The sequence below is a fragment of the Colletotrichum truncatum genome (genome assembly GCF_014235925.2).
Source record: "Colletotrichum truncatum strain CMES1059 chromosome Unknown Contig_0002, whole genome shotgun sequence".
Taxonomy (NCBI): domain Eukaryota; kingdom Fungi; phylum Ascomycota; class Sordariomycetes; order Glomerellales; family Glomerellaceae; genus Colletotrichum; species Colletotrichum truncatum.
Genome location: NW_027222399.1, coordinates 1,736,785 through 1,756,713, shown reverse-complemented (window position 1 = coordinate 1,756,713; position 19,929 = coordinate 1,736,785). Strand labels below are relative to the sequence as shown.

At 53.5% G+C, this 19,929-nt stretch overlaps 6 protein-coding genes across 6 annotated transcripts; 3 read left to right on the top strand and 3 right to left on the bottom strand.

The window, feature by feature from the left end:
* Positions 1-220: 220 nt before the first annotated feature.
* CTRU02_203447 (oxygen-dependent coproporphyrinogen-III oxidase) lies at positions 221-2,719 on the bottom strand (the record flags this gene model as incomplete). The annotated part of the gene is made up of 3 exons (XM_036724071.2): positions 221-1,043; positions 1,394-2,403; positions 2,504-2,719. The coding sequence occupies 3 exons, from the start codon at positions 2,717-2,719 to the stop codon at positions 221-223; spliced, it is 2,049 nt and encodes a 682-aa protein (XP_036584185.2).
* A 1,749-nt stretch (positions 2,720-4,468) lies between these two features.
* Positions 4,469-5,073, top strand: CTRU02_203446 (autophagy-related protein 8; the record flags this gene model as incomplete). The annotated part of the gene is made up of 3 exons (XM_036724070.1): positions 4,469-4,558; positions 4,741-4,958; positions 5,016-5,073. 3 exons carry the CDS (start codon positions 4,469-4,471, stop codon positions 5,071-5,073), a joined length of 366 nt encoding a protein of 121 aa, XP_036584184.1.
* A 1,019-nt stretch (positions 5,074-6,092) lies between these two features.
* CTRU02_203445 (Leptomycin B resistance protein pmd1-like protein 4) lies at positions 6,093-10,277 on the bottom strand (the record flags this gene model as incomplete). The annotated part of the gene is made up of 3 exons (XM_036724069.1): positions 6,093-9,127; positions 9,182-10,123; positions 10,181-10,277. 3 exons carry the CDS (start codon positions 10,275-10,277, stop codon positions 6,093-6,095), a joined length of 4,074 nt encoding a protein of 1,357 aa, XP_036584183.1.
* A 1,572-nt stretch (positions 10,278-11,849) lies between these two features.
* On the top strand, positions 11,850-13,718 carry CTRU02_203444 (uncharacterized protein; the record flags this gene model as incomplete). The annotated part of the gene is made up of 2 exons (XM_070204207.1): positions 11,850-12,516; positions 12,583-13,718. The coding sequence occupies 2 exons, from the start codon at positions 11,850-11,852 to the stop codon at positions 13,716-13,718; spliced, it is 1,803 nt and encodes a 600-aa protein (XP_070061970.1).
* Positions 13,719-14,210: 492 nt separating this feature from the next.
* CTRU02_203443 (aerobactin siderophore biosynthesis protein iucb) lies at positions 14,211-15,679 on the bottom strand (the record flags this gene model as incomplete). The annotated part of the gene is made up of 2 exons (XM_036724067.1): positions 14,211-14,573; positions 14,648-15,679. 2 exons carry the CDS (start codon positions 15,677-15,679, stop codon positions 14,211-14,213), a joined length of 1,395 nt encoding a protein of 464 aa, XP_036584181.1.
* Positions 15,680-18,162: 2,483 nt separating this feature from the next.
* On the top strand, positions 18,163-19,868 carry CTRU02_203442 (siderophore iron transporter mirB; the record flags this gene model as incomplete). Its single annotated transcript, XM_036724066.1, has 3 exons — positions 18,163-18,527; positions 18,581-18,764; positions 18,873-19,868. 3 exons carry the CDS (start codon positions 18,163-18,165, stop codon positions 19,866-19,868), a joined length of 1,545 nt encoding a protein of 514 aa, XP_036584180.1.
* Positions 19,869-19,929: the final 61 nt, after the last annotated feature.

Genomic DNA, 19,929 nt, shown 5'->3' with positions numbered 1-19,929 from the left:
ACAATGGCAGGCGGATAGGAACACAAACACGGGGACTGATACCCGTGATAGACAATTGGGACCGTGGGTGCATGTCATAATATCTCGGCGTCCAGGAGGGCAGGCCGGGGCGGGAACAGGCATATTCGCAAGAAAAGAGTATGCCTTGTACAATGATAGCATGTTTTGAACAGATGACTTTTGAGGTCCTAGTTGTCCACGCCTCTCTTCCTGTGATTACTTATACGTCTGCAACTAATCCCGCCATCTCCTCCCGGTTCACTCTCCTTTCCGCAACGTAGCTGCCGAGAACATCCCTCCACTGCTCTGAGAGTAGACTGGCAAGCAGGTGCTTGCAACAAGGCACCCCTCCATAATCGATACCATCCAGGCTTGATCCCCCAAACTGCCACTCGTGAGGTTTTACCTCATGTGAATCCTCCACTGAGTTGGCACTCAACACCTCCAAGTCGTGTGCTTGACCAGTGGCAGGAAACGCTTCAAAGGCGAAGTTGGCGCATGTGCAGTTCCACGCATCAAGCTGAACAAGATACGTAGTCGTCGCGGAGGCCATGGCTGCGCCGGCGGCCTTGTTATGCCGGGACATGGTGGACGCCACGGAGCGGACGAGGTGGAATGCGGCGGGTTCGCGCCGGCTGGAGCCGGCTGTCATGTCTTCGACACCCCGGTCACCCGCGTCCTTGTCATCGCCAGACGGTTGTTGCTGTGACTGCCGGTGGTGCAGGTCTGCGGGGTCAATGGCAGGGATTAAGCTGTCAGAGTCACTGACAGTAGTTTTGTCCAAGAGTACGCGGGTAACGAGATTGCGGTCTAGGAGGTCCAAGGCAGGGAGGACTATCGAGGGAAAAATTACGTGGAGGGTCAGTAGGAGCGGACGGTGTGATTGCGGGAGTCCTTGGAGGGGGTTATCGGCGTTTGTCGGTGACGTCGACGAGGGGGGAAGGGGAGCTGACGTGAGGGTGTCAATAAGACTTGTGAGGACCGCACGGGGAGTTGCCGGTGTTGAATTGTTGGGTTGAGGTGACATATTATTGCCGTCCTGCCTGAATTGGTGCAGAGTGAAGCAAAACTCTGTATCGCAGATTGTTGGGTAAGTGTGTTGATGTGTAGTTGAGATGCAATCCAAATCCTGGTGTTTGGGTGGACGTTAACGCCGAGGCATCTATCTCCAAAGACGCCCTGCGAGGGGAGGAACACATCACCAAACAACTGAGAAAACTACAGAAGATTAACAGAAGAAAAAAGTCTCTTGTTGAAGTTTTGCCGCCTGATGGCTTTTGTCTAATCTCATTATGTCCGCCATAAATTGGGCATAGTAGTACAGCAAATGTCGCTCGCATCCATTGATCCATATCCCAAGCCTTTTAACCCTCTAGCTTTGAACTAAACCCACTCCTTGGGAGCCCTCAGCACGTCAACGAGACGCTGCTCGCGGCTCTTGGGTTCCGGTTCATGCATGTACTTCCAGCTTGCAGTCAGGGGCAAGCTCATCAGGATACTTTCAACTCTCGAGCCAGGGGTGTTTAGGCCGAAGGCGGTTCCACGGTCGTGGACCAGGTTGAATTCAACGTACTTGCCGCGGCGAATCTGCTGCCAGTCCTTCTCCTGCTCGTTGAATGGCATGTCCTTCCTCTTCTCAAGGATGGGGATGTAGCCGGGCAGGAAAGACTTAAGGCAGTCCTGGATGAAGGCGAAGGTGTTCTCACGGTCCTTTTCCGTCTCATCGAGATCATCGAAGAAGATGCCGCCCACACCGCGGCACTCGTTACGATGCTTGTTGTAAAAGTACTCGTCGCACCACTTCTTGAAACGGGGGTAGTAGCTCTTGTCGTGCGCGTCGCATGTCTCCTTCAAGGTCTTATGGAAGTGGACTGCGTCCTCGTCAAAGAGGTAGGAGGGGGTCAGGTCACTGCCACCACCGAACCACCAAGCATTCGAGGTGCCGTCGGGGTGTGTCGTCTCGAAGTAGCGGTAGTTGAGGTGAACAGTCGGGGCCATGGGGTTCTTGGGATGCAAGACCATGCTCAGGCCGGCGGCAAAGAAGGGGAGAGCGTCGACGCTGTCGTCCAGATTCTTGTGGTTCACGCGCATCTTGGCAATGGCGGGCTTGGGAAGAGTTCCGTAGACGACGGAAACACCAACACCGCCCTTCTCGAAGACGTTGCCATCCTGAAGAACGCAGGTGATACCGCCGCCGCCTTCCTTGCGGCTCCATTCATCTCTGCGGAACTTGCCTCCATCAACCCTCTCAAGTTCCTTCACAATAATCTGCTGCTGCTCCTTGATGAACTTCTCCATGCGCAGGCGCATAGGCGAGTCGGTAGTGATCTCGGCATCCTGCTTGGTAAGAGCGTCACGCTCGGCCAGCGATACGGTATCGAGCTCGAAGGGTTCCTGAACGGCCTGCATTATTCCAACGTTGATTGTTAGCAATTGATGTTGAAAGACGGAAGCACCGGCAGTGGTGGGTGGTGTGTGGAGAGTATATAGGTAGGTTCAGTACCATCTTGTAGGCGAGGGGTGCCGCTGCGGCAATACCAATTGCTCCAATTAGAAAGCGGGTGAAGACAGGGTTGGACTGTTGACCCTTAGAATGATACTTTGCGGAGGTTGAGACGAGTCTGCGACCCAATTGCGGTTGTCGGAGCTGGCTGGCGATGCTGATGCGGGAACTGCTGAGTTGTGCAAGCAGCCTCTGTGAATTCTTTATAGACGCCATGACGAGAACAGATATAAATACAAGTAAATCTAAAAAGGGAAAGAAAAGGAGTGACTTGGGGTACAGAAAAATCGGATGATTATTTTGGACTGAGAAGCATAAGGCCACTGGTAGCGATCATGGACTGACTGGACGTCGTTCGAGCCAGTCAGGCCAGCTGTAAAAGTAAATTCGGCAATCGTTCCACGTTCAATAGGCGGGACCCTGGTCACTGAAGCGACGACGACGGAGAGCTGCGTCCCCAGGGGCCGATTCAAAAGGTGGGGTGAGGAACAAATTGCCGCCTTGAACGCCGGAGACGCCTTACCGCCTTCCATAGCTAGTTGGTCGTCTATGCCTGGCCAGTGGGAGAGCACCATGCCTGAGGCCGAGCCCCAGGGCAGCATTATCCAACTCCTCGGGCCGTCTGAGTCTGGAGCTTTACAAATGCTACATAGGGTCTAGTGATGAGAAGTGAGCCGGACAATGGCATGATTTTATTTTTCGTTCCTTTTCCTTTTCTAAAGGCCTTCGTCATATCATGTTGTAGATCGTAAGGCCTTGGAGCTCCGTTCCTCAAAAAGACTTCCTTCCCCTTTCAGTACTTGTATCGAATAATCAACGCTTTTGAAATCTCTGGGGAAAGACTACGGCTGTTGTCCGATTCATTCGGTCACCTGCATAGTCGGTTATCGGAGGTCCATAGTGGGGCACATTAAGTAAGCTGGACAGATAAGGTCAGACAGTGTGGGCATGTATTGTAAACTGTTCTAATCTTTCATTGCAGCCCCGGGCAAGGGTGGGCTGTACTTGACTCTTCTCTCTCCAAGTCTTCACTGTCACCTCTTACTGGGGAAGAATGACGTCAAGGCGAGGACGTCCAATGCAAACATCGCAAGTCTCCCCGATGACGACAAAGCACTTCAAGGCTTTGAGGGCTGGTACAAAATTCATGCACAGACAAGCAGAAGCGTGCACGTATCAGGAGGTCATTACTACGGTAATCCCGTGAGACTTTTACAGATCGTTAGGGAGTCAGAAACGGCACCAAGGACAGTGTGCCAGGGCCTCCAGTGACTCAAGCTTGTCAGATCAAAAAGGCGGACGAGTCTGCCAGCCGTCAAGTGGCGGCGTGGTCCGGCCAGTGGTCACCTGCACTACTGAGTGCCAATCTTGTTACAGTACCCTGTGCACCTGCACTGATTGACTGGCTGTGGCATCGGTGTCTTGCCCCGCTCCGATAATCCGATAAGGATAAGGTACCTTGTTAGAGGTTGAGCTGCCTCTGAGGAAGGACCAGTTGGGTGAACAGGGGAAGACGAAGCGGGGCTGGCGTTGGTAGTGCGCCTTCTGGTCTGCTTAGTCATACCGTAAGTCCATCCTAGGCAGCGCAACCATACAGTGCAGAGGTACCTCTCCTAAGGTTCCTGCCTATCTTGGTACCAGAAACAGTACGCATCCCGCCTGAGCCACCCGCCGCCAGACATTCACTCAGTGACCGCCCATTCCCCGTGTCTGACCAACCCCCAAGGCAACCCCAAGGCGGCAACCTACCGACCATACCTTGCCTCGCCTTACCTCTTCTGCCTTCGCAAACAGCCCCTCGTTACCTAAAACTCTCCCTTCTACATACTTCTTCCGCATCTGTCATCACCACTTCTCGCACAAGCATCTAGCCATCTATAACTAGAACGTCGCCCGCACTCCCCCGGGGCGCAAACCACTGAGAAACCCACAACTACCTCATCACCCACCGACAACACCTTCATCATGCGATCCAAGTTCAAGGACGAGCACCCCTTCGAGAAGCGCAAGGCCGAGGCCGAACGTATCCGCCAGAAGTACTCTGACCGTATTCCTGTAAGTATTCCCTTTCATTGCCGTTCTTGTCGGTGTTCGCAGAGAAGCTTCATCGTTGTCGGCACCTGCTGCATTCGTCAGCTTCGCGGTTATCGCCGGTGCCCCACGTTCCCCGACCGTCACCGCCGATCTAAGTGGCAAGCCATTTGAAAGCTCCGAGCTAACCATCATCCTCTTAATAGGTTATTTGCGAGAAGGTTGAGAAGTCTGACATCGCTACGATCGACAAGAAGAAGTACCTCGTTCCTGCGGACTTGACTGTTGGACAGTTTGTCTACGTCATCCGCAAGCGTATCAAGCTCTCCCCTGAGAAGGCTATCTTTATCTTCGTCGATGAAGTCCTGCCGCCTACCGCAGCTCTTATGAGCAGCATCTACGAAGAGCACAAGGACGAAGATGGGTATGCTCACCTCTTCCTCCGCGCAACCTGGTCGCAGCATGCTAACTTTTCTTCTAGCTTCCTGTACATCACGTACTCGGGCGAGAACACCTTTGGCGGTTTCGAGACAGCGTGAGCTTGCACACTTCTGACGACACAGCTTCAGAATGTTCACGGCGTTTCGGTTCTGCTCTGGTTCATCACTTTAGGAATGGGTTTTCTCTAGCAAGGATATCGGATTTCCCCAAGTAGGGGCTTATGAAGAAACGCAAGTCACGTTATCGCGCGGGGTCACAGGACAGGGTCAGGCGCGGCCTTGGCCGATTATAGAACCCTTTGCGCGGCTTGGGATCGCAACCAAGCATTGAAGGCTCGCGTAGACTTTTTTGTCATGGAAATTGGGCTTATGAATTTTAAGTGGTTTCCTTAGAACGCATGCTCAGTAGCCTTCTACCTCATCTCTCCTTGCATCTACGGTGACATTCTTTGTGAATTGTATCATTTTTTCCTTCTTTTAATTCGTGATCCTTTCTTGGTGTTGGCAATTTTGGCAGCGTATCATCATCATCATTATCAGACACGTTTCTCTAATTCTGTTTTCTGGATAGTAGTACCTTGTCTCCGTGTCATCTGAAGTTTGGGATATATCTCTTGCCATATGGTGACTAGCCGCTCTGTAGACGGCGGCGGCGGCGCATAATCCGACGTACTTGCGACTGTAAAACATGCAAGTCCCGCCTCACAGCCCCCTGAAGGTCAAAGAGTTCGTCTGACCCGTACGGTGAGTTAAAAACTCCGCGAAACCGCCAGCAGTACTCATTTCGGACTGTCCGGTATCATGCATAATGATCTCGAGAGGCATCGGGGCGACGGAGTGCTGTGAAAACCCCGGGGTCTGCGGGGGGAGGGGGGGACCAAAACATGCAGAGAATGAAAAGTCGCGAACAGATCGCATTCTGACGTCTGAAATTTATGCTCTGAACTGTCCGTCTAAAGATAACGCCTTGCAATAATACCATCCAAATCTTTCCCTCCCCCCGCGTACACTTGATAAATACATACATACATGCGATACGATACCATACACACATCAAAGCATGGACATGGAAAAAAAAAAAAAAAAAAAAAGTGAAAAATGGTCTTGCCGCGGTACCGTTAATGGCCGAGCATCTGCTGCATGGCGTTGAGACGATAGCTCTCACTCTTCTCCATGAGCTCTTCATGCCGGCCCTTGGCTGCAACGGCACCTGCCTCCACGACGAAGATGACGTCCGCCTTGCGAACCGTGTGTAGCCTGTGGGCGATGGCGATAACCGTTATGCCGCGGGCCGCGCGCTCCAGACCTTCCTGCAGAGCCTTTTCACTCTCCGCGTCGAGAGCGCTCGTGCTCTCGTCCAGGAGCAGCAGGCGGGGTTTTCTCACCAGCGCCCTCGCGATCGCGATGCGCTGTCGCTGGCCGCCGGAGAGCTGCGAGCCGTTGGGGCCGCACTCAGTATCGTATCCCTGGGGCAGAGCAGCGATGGTTTCGTGGATATTGGCCAGGCGGCATGCCTCTTCGATTTCTTGGTCAGATGCGTCCTGGCCCGGCCTGGCGCCGAGGCCGACGTTGAACTTGACGCTGCCGTCGAAGAGGGCGCTATCTTGGGGCACGACGGCAATGTCGTCGCGGAAGTCAGTGCCTGAGAACTTGGAGATATCCATGCCGTCAATCTCGACTGTGCCGGTGCTTGGAGTGTACATGCGCTGAACAATGGCCATTACGGTGGATTTTCCGGCACCCGAGGGGCCTACCAGACCACAGAATTGGCCTGGCTGGATGGTGAAGGACATGTTATCTAGGATCTGGACCTCAGGGCGGGCGGGATAGGCGAAGGAAACGTTCTTGAAGCTGATGCTTACGCCGCCTCGTCCTGCGCTAGGGCGCGGCTTGGATTCGGCAAGAGCCTCGACATCCTTCTCCTTGCCCTTACAAGAGGCATCCGTATCTTTGCTTGAAGGAGTAGCCTCGGAATTGTCAAGGTCCAGAAGGCTAAAGATTCTGGATGCAGCCATTCGGGCGCGCGTCACCTCTGGCGCCAGACTGAACATTTGGCCCCAGAGCTGAGCGCCAACAAGCATGGCGACGAGGATGATGAGGAACTGCGTTTGGGTGTACCGGCCCTCTGCGATTTGCTTCGAGCCCCACCAATACGCAAAGGCGTAGATGATGTTGCCCGTACTGTTGGCGATGGCCAGCCAAATGTTGGCTATGGCGCTGGCAGAGATAACCTCCTTCTTGGGTCCCTTGAGAGCGCGCTTATACTGGCCCAGAACTTCATGTTCAAGAGACAGAGTAGCGACGGTCTTGATGGAGTTGACGGACTCGACGGTGATGCCAACGGCTTGAGCGTATGCTCCGGCGTGCTTCTCCTCGAACCTGGAGAGAACTCGGATTTGCATAATGCCTGAACCGAGAAGAATAGGTAAAATCACGAGACACACAATAGCGATTCTCCAGGCTAGAATGTGCGAATAGATGATTGCAACAAGGAGGTTCACGACCACGGCGAAGATGGTGCCCATGATGGAACCGCTAAAGCCGCCTATGGCAGCCGCGTCCTTTGTGATGACTGAAAGAAGTGTCGTGGGATTGCGATTCTCGGACTGGTGCCATTCAAGCTCCTGCTGGAAGAGGGAACGGAAAGAGAGCACACGGATTCGGTACAGCAGCTTCTCGGCGAGAAATCCGAAGGCAGACCAGCTGGCCAGGTTCGCGACAAGTTCAACACAGGCTAACATGAAAAACAGGCCGGCATAGAACGAGCCTTTGCTGGAGATGTAGCTAGGTGAGTTGCATGGGCTGGCGGATCCAATGGCATAACCAAAGATGGTTCCGGAAGCGCTGTAAGTGCAGCCGACAATGAAGGCGGCGACCATTGCAAGGACGAGCCACAGAGAGTGAGGACGGATCATACCTCCCAACTTCTTGGTCACTTGCCACGCTGACTTGTTACTGTCAAGCCCGCTGGCTAGGAGTTCCTCTGCGGCCGTCTTCTTGGGGTCCTTCTTGGTTTCTTTTCCTTCAGCCTCAGTGATAGCCTTGGCGAGGTCTGTGGGATCAACGCCGCCCTTTTCGATCTCGATGTTGTCCAACGATTCGACTGCCGTGCTAGCACGCGAGGGGGCCACATCTTCTTCGGTCGTGTGGATATTTTGCAGCCTCACGAGGTTTGCGTAGGCTCCGTTGCGGGCGATCAAGTCGGTGTGAGTTCCTTGTTCGACAATGTCGCCGGCGTTCATGACAATAATGTTATCGGCGTTCTTGATCGTAGAAAGACGATGAGCGATGGAAATCAGGGTGCGGCCTTTGGAAACACTCTCTACAGCTGTCTGAATTCGATGTTCGCTGGCAGAATCCAGCGCTGCAGTAGCCTCGTCAAGAATTAGGATCTTGGGGTCACGAATGAGAGCTCGGGCGAGTGCCACGCGCTGCGTCTGGCCACCGCTAACCAGCTTGCCACCAGTACCAACAGGCGTTCCGAAGCCATGTCTGAGACGATATATAAAGGAGGTCGCATCGGCAAGGTCCGCGGCATGCTGGACTAGCTTTGCAATCTCGACCACTTCGGGCCCATACGCCTGAGCTGCAGTATCAAGGTCGGCGCCTCTCTGCACATCATCCGCGAGCTGCGCCAGTTGAGGCCCGTGAAGGGCAGCCTTGAGACCTTGATGTTCCTCCTTTGGAGAATTGACGAGGCCAAGAGCAATATTTTCGAGGACGGAGCGGTCAAGGAGCGAGGGCTCTTGCTGAACCAGGCTGATGTAACTGCGCACATTTCTCACATTCAAATTCCGGATGTCACGGCCATCTAGAAGAACAGTGCCTTCTTTCGGATCATAAAGTCTTGTGGCCAAGCCGGCAATTGTCGACTTGCCACTTCCTGACAGACCGACAATGGCAGTGTATTTTCCACCTGGACAAACGAGAGACACTTTTTTGAGCACGTTCTGGTCAGGTCGCGAGGGGTATGCAAAAGTCACGCCGCGCAATTCAACTGATCCCTCAATAGTAGCGGGCAGCTTCTCGCCGTCCTCGGTCACAGAGTCAATATCGGAACGAAACTCGATGTCCTTCCGAAGCTTGACAAACGCAGCCGAGGCAGATCCAAAAAGGGGTAGCAAAGGCGCAATGGTGCCGAGCATGATGCAGGCTATAGATATAGTTAGTAAACAAAAGGTACTTGTTGGCTCTTTGTGCTACATACCATCAACAATGAGGAACACGACAGTGTAGATGTCTCCGACTGAAGTCCCGTTACCTCGTCCAGCAACAGTCTCCGAGATGGCCTTGCTTCCCTGCCAATAAGCAAGTGCGTTGGCGGAATATGCAAGAAAGTACAGGAAGCCGGCCTGTGTTGCCGCTGCAATGGCCTTTTTGATGCCCTCTTTCTGGGCATGCATCATATGCGACGAGAACTTGGCCTCCAAACGGGGTCCAGCCCCAAAGGCTTGGACCACGGCGACATGTGAGAGGGCCTCAGATGCGATGGATGAGGCTTTGGCTATGCCATCAGACATGGTTCCGGTCCATTTCTGGACGAATCCACCGCAGATGATAGACATGAGCAGGAATGCAGGGATTAGAGAAACCAGCATACCCGCGAGCTTGGCATATTTGATGAAGCCGATGACGTAGGCCGTAATAAAGAACGAGATCGTTGCAATGAAGATTCCCACCTTCTCAGACGCTCCAGTCTGAATGGTCTGGATATCAGAGTTCAGACGCGAAGAAACCTCTCCTGCTTGTCGGTTCTCGAAGAAGCCGGCGTCCTGTCGCAGCAAACTCTGAAAGTATTTCTCCCGGAAACGCTGGGCAAGCCTTTGGCTTAACATACTCCAGGATGTGGTATAGCAATAAATCAGCACAAAGCTGCCGATACTGATGTAAACGAGTGTGAGGACCTTGTCGTTGACGGCGGCCTGGAAGGTGTCGGCGTCGCCAACTGCACTGGAGCATGAGGCGCCGTTCATGTCATCAATGAGTTGACCGAACAGAATTCCCATCAACGGAAAAGGCACACCGGCCGCAGCAGCCGTGATGCTGCCCACGACGAAGAGTAGAACATCGATCCATGTTGGTTCGGCGTAGAAGAGCAGGCGGAAGTAGCTGAAGAAGGTTTCGAAACGCTGAGCAAACGTGTTAGCTCCTGAGCAAAAAAGAAACGTCGAGGTTGCAAAATCGATTGTCCAACTTACACCCTGCCCCGCAGCCACTGGAGTTTGCTCCTGCTCTGTGACATTTGAAGTATCATTAACAGCATGTTCGGCTGCTGCCGGTCTCACATCTTGGTCTACAGCCATGGTAGTGCAGCTTCCCACCAAGAACCAGGGTTGTCAAACAAAGCCAGAGATGTTGCGCCTTTCTGCCAGAGCCGGCAAGAAGTAGTGGCTTCATCATGAGTATGGACAAGCAGCCGCAGCAAAAACCATCTCGGAGACTCGGCTCACGGAGCTAGGAATACCTTACATCATGGAGGAGCTATTCTGTCATTTACCCCAGTTTAGTAAGGGTCTTTCAGCTGGTTAAGGCTCGATGACAGTACAAGTCATTGCCAAGACCCCGCTACGGCGTTTAAGAAAACCCGAGGGTGCGCGATAGCTACGCGATAGCAATACGATAGCGTGAGAGTATCGTGGCGTATCCAGCGAAAGATGGAGAACGATACCCAAAGGTGGCTATTTTTTTTTTTTTTTAACTTGCTCAGCCTGTCTCCAGAACTGCAAACGCAGTGACATACGTACTTTGTTACAAATTGCGCACGTGAAATGTACCTCGGATATCCTGGCAGAAGATGCATGAGTGGGACAAAGAATTGGTAGTTGATGTTGAGAGTTTGAGGAAACTGGACGACGAGGAACCAGGGATGGCGATGGTGGGGCCGATGCCGGTATGTGGGTCCGGATCAGATAATTTATCTTGGCGGAGGACGGCGCATCCTTTCCGAATAAAGTAAGGCCTTCATAAGTGCGAGTACTCTCTAGTGTACATCTACAGTACTGCAGCATCCTTGCTCCCCTGCGAGTGTACGAGACCCGTCGACACATTAAGTACATTTTCCCTTCTTTCAGGGCGAGTTTTTCAAATGGACAGCTCCGTAGAAAATGGCGCATCTGGGTTGCTACCGCCCACACACCGTCGCACCCACCCACCAAGTCATTCATTTACACACCCACCCACTCAGCGTGCTCCAGCTAGAATTCACATTAGGGGAGGCCATTGGGCATAAGTGTCGCAATATGGAGTCGCCCCGCGGCCTCGAGATTTTGGACCCGGTAGCTCCAAAGGCTGATCACTTTGAACGGCTGGACGGCAGCCAAAAAAGAAACCAAACTGATGAAGATGAACAGAATTGAACCCGAGTTTGCTGGCGTCTAGCACATCGAAGCGTCCACTCAGAAGGAGGCGCAGCCCCGGAACACGTACTACATAGTACCTTTTTTACTTGGCTCCATTATGTAACGGGTTGATTCTGCTAGCCAGTCCACTTTAGGCCGCTAAGGGAAACCGACTTTTGTCCCGGCACTGGGAGTGGCTTGCTCGTGCAGCCTTTGGACGGATCTGATAACTTTAACTCCTCGACCATCTGATAATCCCCCCAAAAGGATCCGAACTAACCAAAAACCCGCTTCAACTCAACGGGACAGCTACATCAGCAATTTGGCCGATCCCCTCCTGGTATTCCCGTAGTGTACTGCCGTTACCCATTTTATTTCTGTACGTTCCAGCGTCGCATCAATACATACTTAGGATCCCTTCCCAAGAGCCCAAAGTTCCGCCGCCCAAGTCCACCCAATAATGCTGTCATCTCCGCTGCTGTATCCCCCCCCTCCTCTTTGCTGTTTCGCTCTCCGGCCCCCTCGATCGCCATGACCATGGCCCAGCGGATCCAGATTGCCCTTCATCCTGCTGTCTCGGCTGCAGGCTGCTTCTTCCTTCGGACCCGTCCTCGGCTGAACTTGCCCCTCCCGTTGCTACCCTCTTATCCCCAGCCATGGAGGGGTGATACTGGGTCCCTGTTGAAAGCATTTGGTAAAGTTTGTTGGGCAAGTTTAGCCAGTCTCAGTAATGCCCCTCGCGCAAACCGACCCCGTTCCGATCCAGGCCCGCTCGGCTTCCGGCGGACCCTATCTTCGTGTTTGCTACTCTCTAGTACACACATGTTCCCGTCTACAACTGCCTCCTCGCCGCTCTCTTCTGTTGCATCTACCTGCCTCCCCAACCATACTTTGTCGTTTGAGACTTTCATTAGTTGTTCCCGCCGTTCTTTCTCTTCCATCTCTTCTCCTGCCTTAGACGTAGAATCGACTATCCAGTCCGGCCTCAATAATACAGAAGACAACATGGGCTCTCTTCCGACCATCGCCCCCTTCAAGGTGTTCGTCGCCGGCACTTCGTATGCTGGCATGTCCACGGCCCTTAACCTCCTGGACCTCAGCAAGGGCGAGTCGCCGCGTCTCGCTCACACCCCCTACGAGCACCACCCCGACTTCACCAAGATCCCTCTCGAGATCACCATTGCCGACGAGCGTGATGGCTTCTGTAAGAGAAACTGTCCAGGCCTAGTCTAGTTCTCTGACCACGCGATCGCTGACCATGCCTTCTTAGTCCACTTGATCGGCTCCCCGCTCGCCTTCGCCGACCCCAAGTACGCCGCCAAGTCCTGGGTCAAGTTCCAAGATATTCCCGCCCTGCAACGGCCCAACGTTCGCTTCGTCCAAGGTAGCGTCAGCAAGGTTGACCCGGCCACCAAGACGGCAACCGTCCTCGACCACGTCACGAAGCAGCCCCAGGACTACTCCTACGACTTCTTCGTTGGCGCCTCCGGCCTTCGCAGACAGTTCCCCGTTGTGCCACAATCCCTCACCAGGAAGCAGTTCCTTCTGGAGGCCGAAGAGCAAATCCACGCCGTCCGTAATGCCCCCGACGGCGTTGTCGTCGTCGGAGGTGGTGCCGTCGGTATCGAGATGGCCGCTGAGCTGAAGCTCGTCGAGCCCGACAGCAAGGTCACCCTCGTCCACTCCCGTGACAAGCTCCTCTCATCCGAGGGTCTCTCCGATGAGTGCAAAGACAAGGCCCTCGAGCTGACCATAGAGGCCGGCGTTGAGGTGCTCCTCAACCACCGTGTCAAGGAGACGCGCAAGCTCGACACGCCGGCCGCTGGCGGCCGCGCGCGGTACGAGGTCGAGTTCACCAACGGCCACAAGCTCATTACCAGCGAGGTCGTCATGGCCATCTCCCGCAGTGTGCCGTCGACTGACTACTTCCCCGCTGCCGCCAAGGACGAGGAGGGCTACATCCACGTCAACCCCAGCCTTGTGCTGTCCTCTGACATCCCCAACGCCTCCGACCACATCGCCGTCGGCGACATCGCCAAGTGGTCCGGCATCAAGCGTTGCGGCACCGCCATGCACCACGGCCACATGGCTGCCATCAACGTTCACCAGCTCATGCTGGTCAAGCTGACGAACCAGACCCACCAGCCCAAGTTCTCTGAGCTCGGTCACGTCGACCCCATGATTGGCCTTGCCGTCGGCAAGAAGGCCGTTGCCAGCAGCCCGACTACGGGTACCCAGTGGGGCGAGGACGTTATGCAATCATACTTCCGCGACGACCTCGGCTTCGATAGTGAGTCCCCATACCCACCACCACCCTTCTGTATATTGTATAGTGTAATGATGCTAACATTCATGTGTGTTTCAGTCTGCTGGGGTCACATGGGACTCGGAAAGGTCGACAACTGATATTACGCTCTGCTTTGATGGTTTAAAAATTTGGGTTGTTTTTTTTTTTTTTTCCTTTTTTTTTTTTTTCCTTCATGTTCTTTTGGGTTTTACGGTGTTGGTGGGTAGGGGGAGTAATGATGACGACGACGATATGTCCGTCCGGTAGTTTAGATCAAAATTGCCTAGACATAAAAAAACAAAATGGAATAACTTTTTATGAAATACATCAATCGATGGACATTGTTCCATTTGTGCGGCGAAAGTTGAACGTTGTAAATAGTATGCAGCAGCATGATTCTGATTGATAAGACAAAAAGTGCTCCAAAAAAAAAAAAAAAAATAATAATTCTTGAACAAAAAACTCTACATTCTCATTTGGTATTGAATAACTGGAATCACTGCCGGCACTTTTCTTACGTACAAACTACTCTCTCGTCACATCCACCCCAGGGAATACCCCACCACCAACCCACCATCCTTTTTTTTTTTTCTGTCTTCGTTTTTCTTATTTTACAACTTGGGCACAAGTCCCAGGCGCATACCACCGACGACCTTCTCGTTCTCGCCGAGTGGGCACAGCTGGAAGAAGCGCTCGCGGGAGCAGCGCACGAAGGCGCTGCGCTTGTGAGGCAGGTCGACGAACTTGTCGAGGCCGAAACCGTGCATGAAGTCGTACATGAGGACGGTGTCGTTTGTCTTTTTGGGCTCGCCGACGACCCAGGTGGTGCGCGGGTCGTCGAGGTAGAGGAAGTGCATCAGCGACGACCACCAGGCGCTCACGCGGTGGGGGCCGCGGAAGCGGACGTCTCCGACCAGGGAGTGGCGGCCGCGATCCCAGTCCTGTGCGTCGTAGTAACCTCCCAGCTTGTCCTCCTGTAATTGCACGTGTTAGTAACTTGATTGTTGACCGACCCCGGTGGAAATGGAGAAGGTGGGGAAACACGAACCTTGGCCCAGTAGACCTCAAAGTAGGCGAAGAAAGTGTCCTCCCAAGCAGCGAGAATAGCGAATTGGTGGGGGTCCTCGTCGATCTTGCGCAGGTACTCACGGTGCTGGTCGAGAGTGCCCGTCTCGTTCCAGCCCTGAGACACGCGGGGGTCATTCTGCCACTCGTGGAAGAGGCGCAGGTGCTCCGGGTTGTGGTAGTCGAGCGCGACCATGGAGAAGGTCTCGCGCAGGTGAGGAATCCAGCGACTGTAGACGGTGGAACCCGGCGCAGGCTTGGCCGGGCGGATGGGGTGCCAGGCCTGCTGGTAAAGGTTGGGATTCGCCGGGTCAGAGGCCGGGACGGCGGTCATGGTGTGCTGGAGGGGGGTGATGGGGTACGAGGACAGAGGACGCTCGAGGCTCGCCGGGGACTCAGCCGGCAGCCAAACAGGACGGGGTCCGAAGGGGGAGCCGGCGCCCTGCCAGAAGGCGCTGCGGAGGAGGACGACGGTGGCCTGCTCGGCAGAGGCGGCGGGCTTCTGGGTCTCGTTCTGGATGGGGTGCTCAATGGCCAGCAGGACGTCACGGAGCTGCTGAGCGAGGGTGGCGGCGCCGGCACCGCGAAGCTCTAGGCGCTGGAGCTCGTCGGATGGGCGAACGACCCAGAGGACGTAGACGAGGAGCCATGCCTGTGCGAGAGTGGGCGCGGTCTTGCCGTCCCAGGAGAAGACGGTGCTTGGGGAGCGGCGGGAACGAGCCCAGGCGCTGTTGTTGGAGTCGGCGGGCAGCTCGCTGGACTTGAGGTCCGCGGGCTCTGTGAAGTAGAGGTTCTCGCTGTGCAGACGCTCGGGGAGGGGGGTCTGCTTGGCGTCGCTAGAGTTGGAGGGAAGAGGGACTAGGCGGTAGAAGTGAAGGCCGCCCTCAGCAGTCTTGCCGGCAAAGGTATCATGGTTGAAAGCGCGCTGGACCGCGTATTCGGCGTGGTATGGGTGAGGGAGCTTGATAATGCTCTTCTCGGGGGAGAGGGAGGAGAGAGAGACGGGTGCCGACATGGCTGCGGTGCTAGGTCTTTCAGTGAAGCTGTAAAAGTACCGTGAATTGATTGGAAAGAGAAAACAAGCTGTGACAGAGAATCAATGGGTATGAAACGTCCTCTAAGCTTGCTCGGAATGGACGCAATTGGTATCACAGGTTTGAAGCTGCCTCGACGAGAGAGAGAGAAAGATCGTGGAAAGTTGGGAGAGGAAGCGAGCTTCGAACTCGGAGCTTCACAAGCAGACTATGTCACCACCGCCTACTCCGTTTGGACAAAGATGCCGAATCCCATGAGCCGACTGCAGTAAAGCAACCCCGGCCACCCCTACTTTGTAACGGAAACCCCCGGCTCGTTGCCATTTTTGCCTTGCCAGGCCATGCCTCAAAATTTTCTTCAATGGCTGCGGGCCAGACGACTATCGAGCAAGCATCCAAAGCGGCTTGCAGCTCCAGGACCGGGCCCATGACATCGCTCCAGCACACCGTCAATCATCAGTTTGAGGGTTGCGGTGGTCAGAGGAGGTTGACGGCGGGGTACACTTGGGTCTTGGCTTTGCGGCAGCCTCAAAGGAGGGGGGGGGTTTACTTAGATGCGAAACGAGGTACAAAAATGTACCCAAAGGGTGGGAATGAATCGAGCGCTGATGGATGGAAATGGAAGTGAACATGGGAGGTGGAAGGGATCCCCCGTTGATACTGATCCGCGCCACGCACTCGCAGCGGCCAAGACCTCGGGTCGTAGGCGATGAAAGACGAAAAGCTCCGAAATGACTCTTTTTTCTACCCCAATCCAGCTTCGGTCCTGGATGGAAAGTGTTCAACAGGTTTTCGGAATTAACGAGAAACGGGTCTCTGTGTGGTTCATCCCTTGCTGTTTTGACATGCGTACCTACCGCTTCCTCCAGGGAAGGTGGCTGCACTGGCTTCACTTGGCGGATCTGATAACTTTATTCGGACCCAGTTCGGCGATAGCTCCGGCGTCGGAGACAGTCTCGGTCCACACAGAAACGGCCACCAGCTAGATCAGATAAGATCAAGAGAAAAATTTCTCGAGGCGGGGCAGAGGCACAGAGGGTGGGTAAGGTGGGGTGGATGTGTTAGATGGTGGGGACAGCAACAGATGAGGGTATCGGTACAGCAGTACGTGCCCCATCCCGAACATAACCGTAACCCCTGCCAGAAGGGCGTGTGTGTATATGCATACACTACGTAGAGTACATACATAGTACGGCCCAACCCTTGTGGGCTCATATTCGGACGAAGAGTCCTGTTTTGTCAAATCCCTGGCAGAGAGAGGACCCTCTTGAGATCAACAGATTCAGGGTACACGATTCTGCTTTCTCTCCACCCTTCTCAAAGGAGTGGGACGAAAAGCAAGTCTTCGCACAGCGGCACAGCACAGCTCTGAGACAGGGTGGCTGGCTGTCACTGTTTCCCGACCGACAAGCTTTCAGGCTTCGTCCGCTCTTCGGAGCATCCATCTCTCACCAAGTCATTGAATCCCTCTCGGATCTCCCCGTCTGCCAAGTCTCATCTGCCGGCCGTCAACCGGCGCCTGGCACTGACTCTGCTGTGCCGCCCATATCCAACTTGAACTTGGAAGCTGTATACTAGTAGCCTTTCTCCAACAACGAGCCTGCACTAAGCATGTCGGTAGAGCACCCATAACGGACAATTTGTCCCGATGCTTCTTTCCACACGGGTTGACGGGGTACCTGAAGCTCCACTGTGATTGCCCACTATCGGCCTTGGAACTGCTGAGATTGATAACTTGTAGCTGCGGCCTGGTACCTGCCTTGCTTGCTACTGATATGCATTTTGGAGCACGAAGGATGGGGGAAAGAAGAATAATGGCCCAAGCCTAGTAGTAGAGCTACTCTTCATCAATGATTTTAACGGAGCTTATCAGATCTTAGCTGCTACAAAGAAGAGGGCATTCCCATTAGCTTATCACGTTATGTTCCCTAATCTCTTTGCATCCATCCGCTTAGATGTTGCAGTTGTGATTGCCTAGGAGTTTGCGCCGTCGTCTCATTACATCCATAGATGGACATCACAGGAATAGTACTGGTCTAGTACACTACAAATCTACAAATAGTCAAGGCCAACTCTGTCTTATCTCCAATGAGCACAGAAATGCCCAAGAAGGCATTGACTGATACTTAGTTACTTTTAGTGAGTCTTGGTAGGTAGAAGCTAGCCGTTATATAGCATATCTCCTTATGACGAAAATACTATCCAAGATTGAGGAATTGGTGCAGCAGGAACCATTGCGAAACTCGACCACCAAAAAAGAAAAAAAGGTAAGAACCAGCCTAAAGCATCCTTTCTCATACATTTGGTAGAATGCATTTTTGTTTTCTGTTGTTTCCTCCATCTTCCATCATCGCCATCGCCTCAGTCTTTGCCCATCTCGCCCATCCTCGCCGTATCTTTATTCTCGCGGTACCTGTCAACCCTCGCTGTTGTCACGCATCATCGTCACTCTTTGCGACTCAGAATGGCCAATGAGCTCGAAAAGGAGGAAGTTGCTACAGAGAGCTGGTCTAAAAAGGCACTTATCCTGGCCTATGCCATGGTTTGGTGCATCTACTTCATCAACACTATGCAACAGGGTATTGCTGGCAATCTCACACCTTATATTACCAGCAGTTTTCAGCAGCACTCATTAACGGCGACTATCACTGTCATAAGCAGTCTAATTGGAGGCCTAGTCAAATTGCCCCTTGCCAAGCTACTTGACATCTGGGGCCGTCCTCACGGGTTTGCGCTCTGCGTGGCGCTCCTGACCATCGGCTTGGTCATAATGGCAGCTTGCAAAAACGTTGAGATGTATGCTACCGCTCAGGTCCTTTACTGGGTTGGGTAAGTCTACGCCTAACTGGTCCTACGCCATCCCATTTCTAATACGGTCCCAGCTATAACGGACTAACCTATACCATGAGCGTATTCATTACCGACACCTCTGCCCTCAGAAATCGAGCCCTGATATTTGCGTTTGCCTCGTCTCCATACATCATAACCACCTGGCTGGGTGGCCATATTGCCACAAGAATACTCGCTGGCATTGGATTTGCCTGGGGCTTCGGCATATTCGCCGTTGTCACTCCTATCATTAATTTCCCGCTGTTTTGGCTTTTCAGGCGCAATTATAACGCTTCCTTAGGACAAGGATTCGTCTCCAAAAACGATAGCCAGAGGACAACTTAGGAAGCCATAAAGTTCTACTTGGTGGAGTTTGACATTGTTGGTGTGGTTCTCGTCGTCGCAGGTTCTGCACTGTTCCTGTTCCCATTCAACCTTTACAGCAAACATCCCGAGGGCTTGCAGTCGCCGTCCATCATTGCTTTGATCGTAATTGGCGGTGTACTAGTCGTTGCATTCGCGCTATGGGAGATATTCTGGGCACCAGTTAAGTTCCTCCCCTGGAAGTTATTAAACGACCGTACAGTTCTTGGTGCCTGCTGTCTCGCAGCCGTCCTCCTCGTCAGTTACTACACCTGGAGCGCCTACTTTTCCTCCTTTTTACAGGTTGTCATTGGCCTCGACTTGAACCAGGCGAGCTACATAACCAATATCTACAGCACCGTCGCTTGCCTCTGGTCCCTTGTTGTTGGCGCCATTGTCCGCTGGTCAGGCCGGTTCAAGTGGCTCGCTCTCTACTTTGGCGTACCGCTAATGATCGCCGGCGTCGGTCTCATGCTCCACCTTGGGCCGGACTTTGACATTGGCTACATCATCTTGTGCCAGGTACTAGTTGCCTTGGCAGGTGGGACGCTCTCCGTCTGCAAGCAGATTGCCGTAATGGCCGCCGTAGAGCATCGATTTACTGAGCGCCAGTACGTGGCCGTAGTTCTGGCTGTCGAGAGCATGTTTTCCAGCCTTGGCGGTGCTGTTGGTTCGACGGTGGCCGCCGCCATCTGGCAAGGAGTATTCTCTGCGAAACTCAAGGAGTATCTTGTCGCTGATGCTAAGGGTGACGCCAGAAACAGTACCAAAGATAGTATCAATGACTACCTCAGCGGCATATACGGTAGCCTGACAACACAGATATCGTACCCGGAGGGGTCCGTACAAAAAATTTCTATTGTTCGTGCCTACGGCGACGCCCAAAGCGTCATGCTGACTGTGGCTACTTCTGTTTTGGTTTTGGCAATAGTTGCAACCGCTGTATGGAAAGATATCAGAATCGAGAGCTTCAAGTAAATGATAAGAGGGCACGGTGGTGTGAGATGGGACAGCGGGACTTCAAACTCTCAAGTAAGAC